This window comes from Marmota monax, unplaced genomic scaffold (assembly GCF_021218885.2).
Source record: "Marmota monax isolate L192 unplaced genomic scaffold, Marmota_monax_Labrador192_F-V1.1 WCK01_AAM20220418_F8-fsc00011, whole genome shotgun sequence".
NCBI lineage: Eukaryota > Metazoa > Chordata > Mammalia > Rodentia > Sciuridae > Marmota > Marmota monax.
The window spans coordinates 17424669-17439198 of NW_026693082.1; the positions used below are offsets into that span (position 1 = coordinate 17424669).

The 14530-nt window shown below is 44.5% G+C and overlaps 1 protein-coding gene across 6 annotated transcripts in view; it reads left to right on the plus strand.

Moving 5' to 3' along the window:
- Ebpl (EBP like) overlaps window positions 1–14530 on the plus strand; it is an 84023-nt gene that overhangs the window by 18030 nt on the left and 51463 nt on the right. For 5 of the 6 annotated variants that reach the window (XR_009227764.1, XR_006853849.2, XR_006853851.2 and 2 more), the window contains exon 3: window positions 3503–3641. Coding sequence is in view for 3 of the 6 variants with exons in the window: in XM_058582557.1 (XP_058438540.1) it covers window positions 3503–3641 (139 nt within the window). In the remaining 3 variants the exon portion in view is untranslated. Of the gene's footprint in view, window positions 1–3502; window positions 3642–5326; window positions 5950–14530 lie in introns of those variants that run through there. The other variant, XM_046454201.2, reaches the window with a different exon arrangement.

Consider the following 14530-nt stretch of genomic DNA (forward strand, 5'->3'; position numbering starts at 1 on the left):
CATGCACAGCGGTGCACGCCTGTAATCCCAGCAGCTTGGGAGGCTGAGACAGGAGGATCGCAAGTTCAGAGCCAGCCTCAGGAATGGCAAGGTGCTAAGCAACTCAGTGAGACCCTGTCTCTAAATAAAATACAAAATAGGGCTGGGGATGTGGCTCAGTGGTTGAGTGCCCCTGAGTTCAATCCCCAGTAACCCCCCACCAAAAATATATATATATATATATATCAACTTTCTTTTTATTGTACATCTCCATTTGTATTCTTATACTTTCTCGGACTCCTCCCACCCTGCTAAGCTATTGACAGGTTTTCCGCATCTTCTTCCTGCCCACTGGACATCAGCCGGCGTCCAGTCAGTGCCAGCTTCCCTGCATGAACTGTGCCAATACTGGCAAATAAATGAGCCCTGCAGCAGCATCTTTGCCACCCTGCCTTGCTCGGGGTAACTGCTTTCGGATTTTGCGTCTGTGACTGGTTGTTGGGCTTTGCCTGCTTGCTTGCTTGGGATCAGACCCTGGCACTCTACACCAGGGGCACCGCTGGGCTCCACCCGCCCATCTTTCTTTCGCGTCTTTGACATCGCTTCCTCCGGCCCTGGGTCCCTGTGGGGCTGCTGTTCTCGCCTAGTGTTAGAAAGCCTCCAGAGAGTTGAGTTGGTTAGTGCTTCTGAAGACAAAATGTGGCCTCTCTGCGGCCTCGTGTCCCCTGCAGTGGAGGACTCTGAGCCCCTGAGTCCTGCCGCTTAGGTCCCAGGGCCAAGCTGAAGCAGCCGAGCAGTTGGTGGTGAGCCTTTGCATTCACCCTCAATTGATGTTGCCTGGTGAAGCCCAGAGGCTTAGGATCCACATTGAGTCCCTGCCCCTCTCTGGTGAGCCTCTCTCTGGTCCCCTTTGTCAGAAGCCATGTGACCACCTCTGGCCCTGGCTGCTCAGCCATCAGAGAAAGTAAATCACTCGAATTTGGCTTAATCCTGTGAAGTGGGAATGCCAGCCACAGTCTTTCTCAGTCATCTTGACACTTACATTGTTCACCTCAGAGAAGTAAAAACTCGGGGCGTGGTTGTGACTCAGTGGTAGAGCATTTGCCTTGCATGTGTGAGGTGCAGCACCTAAAAATAAATAAAATTGATGCTCAGAGGCAGAACACTTGCCTAACATGTATGAAATAAGGGCTGGGGATATAGCACAGTTGGTGGAGTGCTTGCCTTTTATGTACTAAGCCCTGGGTTCAATCCTAATAATAATAATAATAATAATAATAATAATAATAATAATAATGGTATTGTATACAAAAAAAAGAAGTAAAAACTTTAATGAAGGTGCCCTTTATTTTCATGCAAGTAAAAAGTGAGGACTTTTTCCCAGACCCCACAGTGCACAAAGTCACCTGGCAGTCTTACTCAAATTCAGATTCTGGTTCAGAGGGTCTGGGCCAGGATCTCCCAGGCACTGTCCCGTGTACTGCCCGTGGCTTCAGAGGCTGTAGGCCAGCTGTGCACATGAGGACCCGCACCATGTCCTCATCTCCACTTGGTCAGCACACAGCAGTGGCTCAGCTAAGGGAAACCTCCTCTGGCCATCAGTTGGTATCTTTCCCTTTAAGCCTCTGACTAAGCCCAGTTGTCAATCACAAAATAAAGGGAATGACCAGGTCACTGTGCTCTTGGCTGCTGTTTGCCCTTTGGTTTAACTGCCAAGGAGAGGTCAAAGTTCACAACAGGAGGAGAAGCCGAGGATGGGGAGAGCAGGGCTGGCACCGTGCAGCCCGCCTTCGTCACCAGCTCTTCACAGTGACCTCTTAGCTTTGCCCGCTCCTCTGTTCTTTCAGACATCTGTTCTCAGCCCCGGGCCGGTGTGCATGCTCCTCCCTGAAGCGCTCTTACCCCTCACCCGTGTCAGAGGTACCCCTGGTGGCGTAAGGCCTAAAATCAAAATTCCATACTCTGTGCCTCAACATCAGTCAAGGGCCTCCAAGGGCCAAATTGCAAGGCCCCCACCCCCTGTGCCTCCTGGAGGAGTTTCCCGAGCCAGCGGCCCTCCTGACCACGGGAACCCTGTCTTGCCTGCCTCTCCCTAGGGCTCAGTTCCCGCCAGCCCACAGAACTATTCAGACAAGCCAATCGCCACCCTCTCAGGGGAACCGCGACATAACCCACCTTCCTGTCACTACCACGCCTGCTTCCATGGCCCCTGGAAGTTCACTGTGTTCCCAGGTGACCCTCCATGTGGTCCTAAAGACTGGGCAGTGACTCTTGCCCAGGCTTTGAGGGAATGGGACTCCTAATGGCCAGCGCCAGGTGTGTTTGGCCATCTCTATGACCCACCAAGTGGGACTCCCTCCTTCCCAGCAAGGTGACAGGAAGTGATCAGAACATCCTGTCTAGGGAATTGCCCCTTATCCCTCTCTTTGGTGCGGGTCCCCTCTCTGACCATCACTCTCTGCAGGTGTTGCTCTCCAGTGTGCGTCTCGCATGGCAGACGGGCGTCCTGGTTGCTGCTGCATCCTCAGGCCTAGCGCAGAGCCTCCCAGGAGCCCAGAGGAGAGTTGTTGAGTTAAAGAGGGAATGAATGGTGGCTTGGAGTCATTTGGTTTTTAAGGTCTGATACCCACTCATCTCTTGGTCCCTAAAGCACTGGAATTTTACTTAAGTGACATTTCCTTAGAAGTGGGCTGCCCTGGCTGATTCACCTCACCTGTCATATACGCGTAAATTCAGGGGGAAACTTTTCCTGTCAGTGTTCCATTGCTTTCCCCTCAGAACAGTTATTTCAGAATCGGGTCAGCTAAGGACGGGCTGGATGACTTGGCATGGCCTTATGGGGGACCTCCTAGCAGATAATCTTGTGTGTTATCTCATTAAATAGAGAACCCTGTTTATTGTCCTTTTTCCTTCAGGACAGCTTTTCATGAGAGACCTTTGCCTGGCCCTAAGGGATCCTTCCTCTGACCATTATGAGACTCTCTAGAGGTTTGCACGGCTTAGACCAATAAGATATCAGAACTCCTCTTTTTTTGGGGGGGTGCTGGGGATTGAACCCAGAGATGCTTAACTACTGAGCCATATCCCCAGCCCTGTTTCACTAAGTTGCTTAGAGCCTCACTGAGTTGCTGAGATTGACTTTGAACTTGCAATCCTCCTGCCTCGTCCTCCAATGCTGGGATTACAGGTGTGCACCATTGTACCCAGCTATGTTGAAATATTGAAATAAGGAATTACAATGCACCTACACAGATCATTATTAAAGACTGACTATGTTGGATTAATACAGAATTCTGTTACTTATAAAGGCTCAAGGGTAGAGAGGGGTCATTTGTGCAGTCACTTTGGAAACTAAATTATTTTACAACTATAACATATCGTTATTATGTTGTTGTGAAGAATGTAAAGAGAACAGCAAGTATTCTTTTGATCTCCTTTTTTAGGGAAAGGGGTCATTTTCATTAACTGTCATGAAAAAAAAAAGTGTTTGCCAGATGACTAACAACAGGTATTTTACCTTTAGGGAAAGAATATGGCAAAGCTGATGCAAGATGGCTTTATTTTGATCCAACCATTGTGTCTTTGGAAATTCTGACTGCTGTCCTGGATGGGTTTCTAGCATTGTTCCTCATTTATGCCATAGTCAAAGAGAAATATTATCGGTAAGTGTTCTTCTATCCTTTCAAAAAGAGGAGATGTCTGTCCCCAGTGTCAAAGTGACATTTGGAGCAGGTTGTGACCAAATTTATTTGTAAGATAAAAAGTAGAATACAAATTAAATGACGGTCATAGTACACGGGGATAATTTGGGACCATTCAAAATAAAAAATATGAGAGTCAGGCACAGTGGCTCATAGCTGTAATTCCAGTGGCTCAGGAGGCTGAGGCAGGAGGATCGCAGGTTCAAAGCCAGTCTCAGCAAAAGTGAGGCAGTAAGCAATTCAGTGAGACCCTGTCTCTAAATAAAATATAAAAAAAGGGCTGTGGATATGGCTCAGTGGTTAAGCGCCCCTGAGTTCAATCTCTGGTATAGAAAAAAAAATTAAAAGTAAGAGAAATAAAATTCTGGTAATGACCCTATCTCTAGGAAAGCAAGAGTAGTGTTAACAGTGTTGGCTGATTGGCTACCAATATTTTGGAGGATAAAAGGGTAATATTTCCCCCCTTTCCCCAAATCATTCTAGAAAGCTCTTCTCACTTGACATAAATTAAATTCTTTTATATATTTCTGAATTAGACATGTAAGATAAATAGGAGACCAGGGTGGTGGTGCATACCTATAATCCCAGTGACTTAGGAGGCTGAAACAGGAGGATCAAGGCCAGCCTCAGCAATTTAGCAAAACCTTCAACCATTTAGCAAGCCCCTGTCTGAAAAAAAATAAAAAGGGTTGGGCATGTAGCTCAGTGGTAAAGTGCCCCTGAGTCCAGTCTCTCATACCAAAAAGATAAATAAGAGATCTTTTTAGAAGCAGGTTGGGGAGGGTTGGGGAAGTGGAAGGAGGAGGAGGAGTAATTACCCGTCCTCTGAGCAGACTCTGAGGCTCTAATTCTCCTCCTTCCCTCCCTTTTGTTCTCTACTTCTGAGAGACAAAGTGACCTGGGTAAATAGAGGGCAGTCCCGGGGATGATGCCCTCAAACAATGTCAAATTGGTACAATTGCACTACAGTTTCTACTCTCTGATATTGAAGAAGTATCATTTAAAATTTAATCATAAAGCCTCAGATTTGAAAGGGGACTCCAAGGTCATTAATTTACTTTTTCTCACCCAATTTTATAGCAATAGTTGACAATAAAAATTAAATTTCTCCTTGGTGCCTTACCATATTTTGGACCCAGGACCATGGTTGCAAATGTACCACATGCACCCCTGCGTTTGTTATCTGAGAGACACAGAATCCTTGCATACCGTGTGCCAGACACAGTGCTCGGCCATTATCTATGTATCTCATTTAGTCTCCACAATACTCTGAGGAAGAGACTATTATTGCCCCCTTTTTTGACAGGTGAAATTGTGTCTCATGACGAGACTCACCTTCAGATCTTTCTTTGCTGGGCCTTAAATCTTCTTCAGAATAGTCCAAGAGACCTAAGAGTCCTTATTCACTGAGAATGATCTGCTAGAAAGGGCAAGGCAGCTTCTCCAAGGCAGGACCGAGTCTTTGCACCTATGGCTTTGACGTGCCCATCAAAGGAGCACTACACAAAACCCAGCGGGGTCCAGCTTCAGAGAGCTTTTCTGTAGCACAGGCTGCATCGATGCTGCCCTTAAAGAAGGAATGTCGTAATCCAGGGTGTGAGCGGTGCTGAGCTGTAGTTTGACTCCTTGCTTCTTCCCTGGGGCAGGCATTTCCTACAGATTACGCTGTGCGTGTGTGAATTGTACGGTGACTGGATGACCTTCTCCCCAGAGTGGCTCATCGGAAGCCCCAACCTCGACACCGACGATTGGCTCCACTTTTGGGTCTATCTCGTGTTCTTTAACGGGGTGTGGGTTCTGATCCCAGGACTGCTACTGTGGCAGTCGTGGGTAGAGCTCAGGAGGATGCATCACAAAGGAACCAGCTTAGGGAAGAAGTTGCGGTGAATTTTCAAAGCCACCAACACTGCCCGATGAGCCAGCATGGAGCGAACATTCCAGTCTCTGCTTTCTTTTTTCATTGCTCTTCCTGAACAGCCTGTTTCAAGTTGGTCATAAGGTGCTAAGTTTTTGTCGTTGTTGTAATAGTGGTTGTTATTAATTAAATAGAAGTTTAAGAAAAAGAGAGGGCTGGGGGCTGGGGGTGGGGGTAGCTCGTGGTAGAGCCCTTGCCTGGCATGTGCAAGGCCCTGGGTTTGATTCCTAGCACTGGAGGAAAAAAAAAGCAGAGGGAAATAAATTGTAACTTGTAATAATCACATTGAATTATACCTTCTTTTATGGCTGGCATTAATTGTTCCACATTAATAAAGCCAACTATTATAGAGTACTGTAGAGAGTGTTACATTAATTCTTTATTCCAGAAAAACCTGGTGCTTCCTCTTTGGTCTCAATAGTCCCTTTTGGGTGTCAATATAAACCCCTCCTCTCTCCCCCTCCTTTTGTACTGATAAGTGAAGTCATGCAGACGTGAGGGTTTTGGCATTCATACTCCAGGTGTTCAACAGGCAGGAGGAATAAAGGGTCTGTGGGCTGAGTAGTCCCAGGGGTGGCCTTACTGGTGGTGTCTCCCTTGGGAGAGTCCACTCTGTAGTCACCTGGGAGTCATCTCTCGGTGTTTAACCAAGTACCTGTACCCTGTAACCCAGCAATTTGACTCCTAGATACTGACCTCACACAAATGGCTGATAAGTGCACCAAAATGGCAGCAACTGTTCATAATAACCCCTAACTGGTCACAACCTAAATGCATACATAGGCATATGGTCTATTCATAGAATGGACTATTGTATACAGAGAAAATTAACCTTGTGCTGCTCAAAACAACACGGAAGAATTTCACACACATAATGGTAAGTGGAAGAGACCAGACCAAAAGAATATATACTCTGTGGTTCTATTTATGTAAATTTCAAAAACAGGTTGAGCGTCCCTTAACTGAAAGGTTTAGGACCAGAGTTGGGTGTCTCTGATTTCAGAGGAAAATTTGCAGAGACTTTGTGGGTAAGCATTCCTCATCTGAAAATCCAATAGCTCCACAATCTTTTCAGCTTTTAGACTTTTGAATTAAGGGTCCTCAACCTGCAAGTCTAATGGATGGTGTTAGAAATGAGGATAGAGTTTGCCTGTGGGAGGAAGGTGCGGGTAGTGATGGGGAGAAGTCACGCAGGGGCTTCTGAGATGTGGATAGCATTCCATTTTTTCTAATTTGAGCGGTAGTTATAATTTGTGACAATTCATTTGGCCATATGCTTACAAATTGTGTGTTTTTCAGTATATATGTTACTCCTCAACTTGAAAAGTTTATTTTTAAAAGATTTCTATCTGGGCGAGGTGACATATGCCTGTAATCCCAGTGGCTCAGGAGGCTGAGGCAGGAGGATCGAGAGTTGAAAGCAGCTTCAGCAGAAGCGAGGCACTAAGTAACTCAGTGAGACCCTGTCTCTAAATAAAATACAGAATAGGGTTGGGGATGTGGCTCAGGGGTCAGGTGTTCCTGAGTTCAATCTGCAGTACCAAAAAAGAAAAGAAAAGAAAAGATTTGTGGTATGAAACCCCCCAAAATGTTTGCAGTGGATCTTCATGAAGACCCTGTCTATGTCCTTGACAACAAGGTGTCAGGCGCGTCCTCCCTGTGGATGGACAGGGGATGCAGATGGGAGAGCCTGGCTGCACCTCTCTGGAGGGATCACCCACTGTTTCCAGTCCTCTGCTCTCTGCTGACCCAGCTCAATCCAGGGTTAAACAGAGGAGAGCAAACCGATAGGCTGCAGGCCCTGCGGCAGTCCTGAAAAACCGGGGTTTTGCTGAGTATTGAATGGGAGAGAAAAGGAGATTATAGACTGATGGGGACTTGGAAAGGATACACTCTGCTGCCAAGCAGAGACGGATCTAAATGTTTTCACAATTAAGTGAGGTGGGAGAAGGGTTGGTGTCTCTGGCTGACAGTGAAGAAGACTGGGGGCAGGGGGAGGACGTGTGGCTGACAGAGGAAAAGCCATATGTCATTGATTCTAAGAGAGGTTTTCCTCCCAATTTTAACCTTTTAAAAATTAAGGTGCATTTTTCAGTTGTGTCATGATTTCGTTGGCAGTGGGTATTTGCTTTCAAAAATACATCTTATGCTTGATAGCTTCTTAGAACTAAGGAAATAAGGCACCACTTTCAGAGGGTTTCTCTTAGAGCCTCCGAATCTTCGGCTACTAGGAGGTGACCATTTCAATTTATTTAAGGTCTAAATTTTACCTGGGCTCTTAAGGATCATTTTCTCCAGTACCTTCTCTATTCTCCCCCATCACATTTGTTGCCTGGGAACAGGCCACAGAAGGCAAGCTTTAATGAATATATAAAATAATTTGCAGCAGGTGATGAATAGCTTATATTGTAGGATGGAGAGTATTCAAATAGGCCTGGAAACAGGTGGTGCCTTTCCAGCATTGTTGATGCTCTCATGTGCCTTACAAACGCTGCCTCCAGATAAAGTTGAGACAGATGTCAGCGTCACCCCCCTGAAAACAGTCTACATCGTGATGTTTTCTTGTATATGATTGTGTCAGCGCCACTGCTCCTAAAATAACTAGGTGGCTCTAAGAGGAACTTGCACTGTGAGAATTACAAAAGAAAACCTAGTCAAAGAAAGGCTAGTTGGAGGCAAAAAAAAGTCTGGAGAAGCATCCTTTGTGTTTCTTTATTAAAAAAAAAGTAGTTGTAGATGGACAGAATGCCTTTATTTTATTTGTTTATTTTTATGTGGTGCCAAGGTTTGAACCCAGTGCCTTGCACGTGATAGGCAAGTGCTCTACCACTGAGCTACAGCCCTGCCGTGTTTTTCTTTATTTTTAATTATTATTAAAATACATGTGCCCTCTTTGTGTTTGTTTTGTTAGGTGTTTGACTCTAAAGAGAAATCAACTATAAAGAGAATAACTGGGCAGATCTCTAATTTTAAGTAAACACCCTCCAGGTGATAGGTAGCACCTGGCAGGTGTAGTTGGGCACCTGGGCCAATCCTCTCAACCCACTGCCTCTTGGAGGCTCTTTACTTTCTCTCTCTTTCCCCTGCTCCTAGTTCTGCCTGGAAATCCTGCAGACCCCAGACCTAACAATAGTCCATTTCTCACCACTACTTCACTGTAGGAAATAAATCACATCCATTAATTGACCTTAAAGGATTCATCACAGTTTGGTGTATTACCCTGTTAGAGTATGTTTGCACCAAAAAAAATTTTTTTTTCAGGGATTGGGGGTGGTAAATACCTGTCCAGCATGTGTGACGCCCCAAGTTTGATCCCAGCACTGAAAAAAATTACACTATTGATACACATTTAATGCTGAAAATGGAAAATTAAGAGAAATTAAAAACATAAAGCCAGGCATGGTGATGCACACCTGTAGTCCCAGTCACTGGGGAGGCTGAGGTAGAAGGGTCGCTTGAGCCCATAGGTGTGAGACCAGCCTGGGCAACATAGCAAGACCCTATCTAAGAGGGAAAGAGGGGCTGGGAATGTAGCTCAGCTGGTAGAGTGCCTGCCTTGCATGCCCAGGGCCCTGGGTTCAATCCCCAGTACCACAAAAGAAAAGAAAAAGAATTAACCCTCATGTCCTTATAGAGGCTCACTATTACAAACTTCGTTTCTACTTTTCAAACATTTTCCTACATGTGTGTTGACAGCTGGTGGGTAACTCCTAGAGAAACACTCAATATCCTTTCAAACTTCCTCTCTCTCTGTCCCTTGTCTTAAAGTTGCTATTCTGTAAATAGTGGCTGTACGTGTACACCAGCTGCCTCCCTTCCCCACTACAGAAAATCCTTCATTCTTTTTTTTTTAATTTTTAGTTGTAGATGGACACAATGCCTTTATTTTTTTTTCATTTATTTTTATATGGTGCTGAGGATCAAACCCAGTGCCTCATACATGCTAGGCAAGCACTGTACCACTGAACTGCAACCCCATCCCCAAATCCTTCATTCTTGAGGAATTCATACACTTACAGAGGTCGGTTGGTAGCGGTTATCATTTGTTTTTGGAAACCAGCTTCCTTAGATGCTTATGTTAATACAGATCAAGTTGACTTCTTAAATATTTGGTTGGCCGCCTCCCAGCTCTTAAAGGATCAGGTATGTTGATCATGTTGCAGTTGTAGGATGGAGAGTATTCAAATAGGCCTGGAAACAGGTGGTGCCTTTCCAGAACTCAAAAAATGAGTTCTAGAAGCTTTCCCTCCACCCCTAGGTAACAGTAAGGAGGGTCTCTAAATTCACAAAGTCCTTATCTGTGTCACTGAGGTGACCTTGGATGGCATCACATTGTAATTTCTGTACATCTCCCTTCCCCATGCGCAGGAGCTTCTCAGGGCCACACCTGGAATCCTAGACTCTTACACTGCTTGAAGGAGCCATAGAGAGTTCAGTTTATACACCAGGAAACTGTGGCTTAGAGGGTTTAGACCACCTGCCCAAGGCCATGTGGCTTTTCAGTGAACTAGGTCCCAGTCCACTTAAAAGTGCTCTTTTTACTCAAAGTGAATTCCAAGCTAAGTTAGACATTTCCAGGAGCCTGCAAAGTTGTGAAAATTACTTCATTTGTGAAGTTTTCATGCTCCCCAAAAATTAACCCAAGAATACGTATGTAGCCACTCAATCTCAGTGTCTGGTTTTGTGCTTCCTAGTCCTGTTTGTATTTTTCACTGATTGGATCAAGTAGTTGTGGGACAGCAGTTCCTTGTAATACAGTATTCCCCCCACCCTAGGTACGTTCCCCATGTTTTCAGATGTGATCAACCCTATGCTGTGACATGCCACTTTACATTCACCATAAATGTGTGGCTGTCAATGTGTTTTAACCAAGAGTAAATTAAAAATTCTGTCTTTCCTCTCATTTCTGACTCATGGCACTGTGTTGAAAGTGAAGGTGAGCCAATCTTGGGCATTTCTTGGCTATACTTTGGAAGTCGGACTGATTTTGGTCACAGGAGTGGGATCTAATTCATAAGAACTGGAAGCAGGAAATGGATTTCCCCCATGTGTCCCTGAGCACCCACAACTTGAATGATCTCCATAAATTTAGTCCCCGTCCCAGGATCTGACCATGAGTATGCATGCTCCTTGTAACAGTGACACCTGGTGGCCTGGGGTAATAGGACAGCAGTTGGGTGGTTGATCTGTGGATTTTTGAGATGACCTAATTCTATACAGTAAAGCTGTTGCCTGTCGTGACCACAGGAGCCACTTCCCTGTCCCTGCAGCCTCCCACCACTACCCCTAGTAACACCTTCCTTTCTGATCATCCCACACCCAGTTAGCACCTCAGGACCTTTGACTTTGGCTCTCTTCCTCCAAGAACCTCCAGCCCTGGTGACTCTCAGCCCTGGCTGTGGATAGCTGCCCGGGTGGGAAGAAGCGAATGTAACCCAATGGGTATGTGGTTAGGCCAGGCCTGGCCTGGATTCAGGTGCTGGACAGCAAGTGATTTGCTGCTTCCGCGGGCAGCAGGTGGCGGGGTATTTTTAGCATCTGCAGCCTTTAGAGAAGGGCAGACAGCGGTGAGGTCTGAGGGCATCTGTTCTTCCAAGGTCTGAGTTCAAAGCTTCCAGATAATGAATCTTATCCCTAAGCTCCCCACCCACCTTTTTTTTTAAGTGTCCACTTTAAAAGTCACTGTCTTGGGGCTGGGGTTGTAGCTTAGTGATAGAGTACTTGCCTCACACATGTGGGGCCCTGGGTTCAATCCTCAGCACCACATAAGAATAAATAAATAAAATAAAGACATTGTGTCCATTTACAACTAAAAAAAAAAAAAAGCCACTGTCGTATCTATAAGCCTTTTTCCTTTTCGTAATCAGTTTGCAAATGAGCTAAAGAAAGTGATTGCTTTGGGATGCAAAGCCTTTGGGCTTCTGGGAAAGGACTGGATGTCATTAGTGCCACACCTGCATTCCCAGTGCACTTCAAAGCCTTTTCTGTTTGTTCTATTATTGCACCCTCTTACACCTCTCATTAATCCTATGAACCCTGTGGACAAGGATTACCATCTTCCTTCTACCAAAGAAGAACCTTGCAATCAAAGGTGAGCAGACTGCCCAACGCCCAAGGACATGGGTAGCAGAACCTGAAGCCAGCTGCCTGAGAAGGACAGGTGGAGACTGGAGTCCAGCTGTGCTGTTCAGCAGGGCTTTAGAACCACTCTGTCCCTGACAGGAAGTCTGGGCAACATGTAGAATTTGCCAGATCTTCAGCCTCCTTATCCACAAAATGCATTCTAGTGCTCAGCACAGGCAGCTTTGAGGATGAGCACATGTTTGATGAACACTCCCTACACTGTCTTACCTAGTCCTGATCACATGGTTATTTGGGCTTGGGTCAGTCTGCAGTACAGGCTCTGAATATGCAGCTTTGCCACGGTCTTCATGATCCAGTGTTCTGCCCTGTGCAGAAAGGGTTTCATGCTCACGACTAAACACTCTTGGCCAATATCCCCTGCCTGTTGTTGACATCCTCCTATGAAGAGTTCTGAAATGTCCCACAGTCCCAGACATGTCCCAAGCTTGTTGGGCCATGGAACTATCTTTTCAGGTCAACAGCTCTTCACATCCTTCAGCACCAGAGCTTTGCAGAAACCACATTGGAAACCAAGAATCCACCTCATGGTAGCTGTCAACTGCCTTGACCTGTGGCTGCACTCCACCCCAAGTGGCATCTCTTTGGAGTCTGACCCCTGCCAAGATGGAATCTGAGCACATCTCTTCCTGAGCCAGCCTAATCTGACTGTTCCATCTCCTCAGCCTTGATCACACTCAGCCCTGGCTGACTTCCATTCCGTACCCCCCCCCCCCCGCCCCAATTGGCCTAGGGCAGCAGGGAAGAAACCCCCCCTGGGTTTTTACATCTGCCACAACCCTCTTCACTGTCTCCCCTGGGATTGACACCTAGAGGGTGCATCTTGCCTTGAGACCAGGAGCCCATTGGACAGTGGTCTCCTTACTTCTTACCTTGAAAGACAAGAATTTAACTTTTATTTCTCATACTCCACTCACACCCATATTTCCCTTCTTTCCTCCTCTCAATATGGGTATTTTGAGTATTTAGTATTTACTTGATTATGATTAAGTGGCTGAGTTCACAACATAGTCTCTTAGGATACTATGGTTATATTTGCTTGCCATATAACTTTTTGTTTTCCCAAGAGCTGATAATTGCCTCTTTTTTTCTGTTTGTTTGCTTGGTTTCCAACATACTTACCAATAATTCAATCCCAAACGCTGTCAAAACTGAAAACTTCACTAATTTAATCAAATATATATGTAAACCATTATTTTTTTAAATATTTATTTTTTAGGTGAAGATGGACACAACACAATGCCTTTATTTTTATGTGGTGCTAAGGATCGAACCCGGGTCCTGCCTGTGCTAGGCAAGCGCTCTACCACTGAGCCACAATCCCAGCCCCGCCATTATTATTTTTGATGGGTTGTTCAACATTGTTCTTCTGAGAACCAGTAACCCTCTTGCACCTCTGTATACTGATTGCCTGGAGGACTGCATAGCCTTTGTTCTGGAAATTCCTTTTCTTTCCTTTAGTGGTGTGTTCCATGTTTCCTGGATGCCATGTCTTTGCCTTGATTTATTCTTTTGAGGAAGCATGACTACCAGTAGCTTTCTAATTAAGGGTACATGAGCTCTTGCATGTCTGAAAAACATCATTATTTTATCCTTACAGTTGAGGGTTATTTTATCCTCCCAGTTCATAATTTGGGTACAAAATTCTAGATTGAAAATAAATTTTCCTTAGGTTTTTTTTTTTGGTACTTTTTATTTTGAAATAATTTTAGATTTAAAGAAAGGCAGCCAAAATAGTACAGTTATATTGAATGCGCATCTCACATAGCCACAGTACAATTGTCAAAACAGAAAATTAACGTTGGTACACTACTGTATACGAAACTACAGACATTGGATTTCACAAGTGTTTCCAATAACGTCATTTTATTTTTTTCCAGGATCCCACACTAAATTTAGTTGTTGAGTCGTCTTAATCTCCTCTAATCTGGGACAGGTCCTCTGTCTTTGTCTTTCATGACACATTTGAAGAATACTGGCAGTTATTCTGCAAAATGTCCCTGATTTTGGATTTGTCTAATGATTACACTGAGTTCCTCATGATTACATTGAATTATGGATTCTGGGCAAGAATATCACAGAGGCAATGTGCCCTTCTCCATGCATCGTACAATCGATGCTGACCTTGATCGTGTGGCTAAAGTGGGTCTGCGTTTCTCCACCATAATTCTTCCTGCAATTAATAAATATATCACCGTTTTTCCTACAATTAATAAATATATCACTGGATATACTTTGAGACTGCAAATATCTTGTTTATCCTCAAACTGTCACCAAATAATTTTATCATCCATTGATGAATCTTGCCTGTAAAAATTAATACTGTCGTGTTCTAATGATGATTTTCTGTTTCCCTTCTACTTTTATCAATTGGAATTCTCTTGTAAGGTAGAGCTCTTTCTTTCTTTCCATTCATCTAGTCACTCAGCTTTTTATTTATACCAGCATTGATTCATAGATATTAGTTTTAATTTATAGATCATAGCAGTTTTGTTTTTCAAATGGTTCTTGAAATATTAAAGGCTTTGTTGCATTATCCTTTAGATTTCAGTGTTGCTGTTATTAAGAAGCTTAATGTCACTTTGATTTTTAAAAAAAACTTTTTTAGTTGCAGATGCACATAATACCTTTATTTTATTTATTTTATTTTTATGTGGTGCTGAGGTTCGAACCCAGTGCCTCACACGTGCAAGGCAAGGGCTCTACCATTGAGCTATGACCCCAGCCCCACCAATTTGATTCTTGATCTATTTTTCCAATTTTTCTCCATGTTTACATTCTATAGGAAAAATGG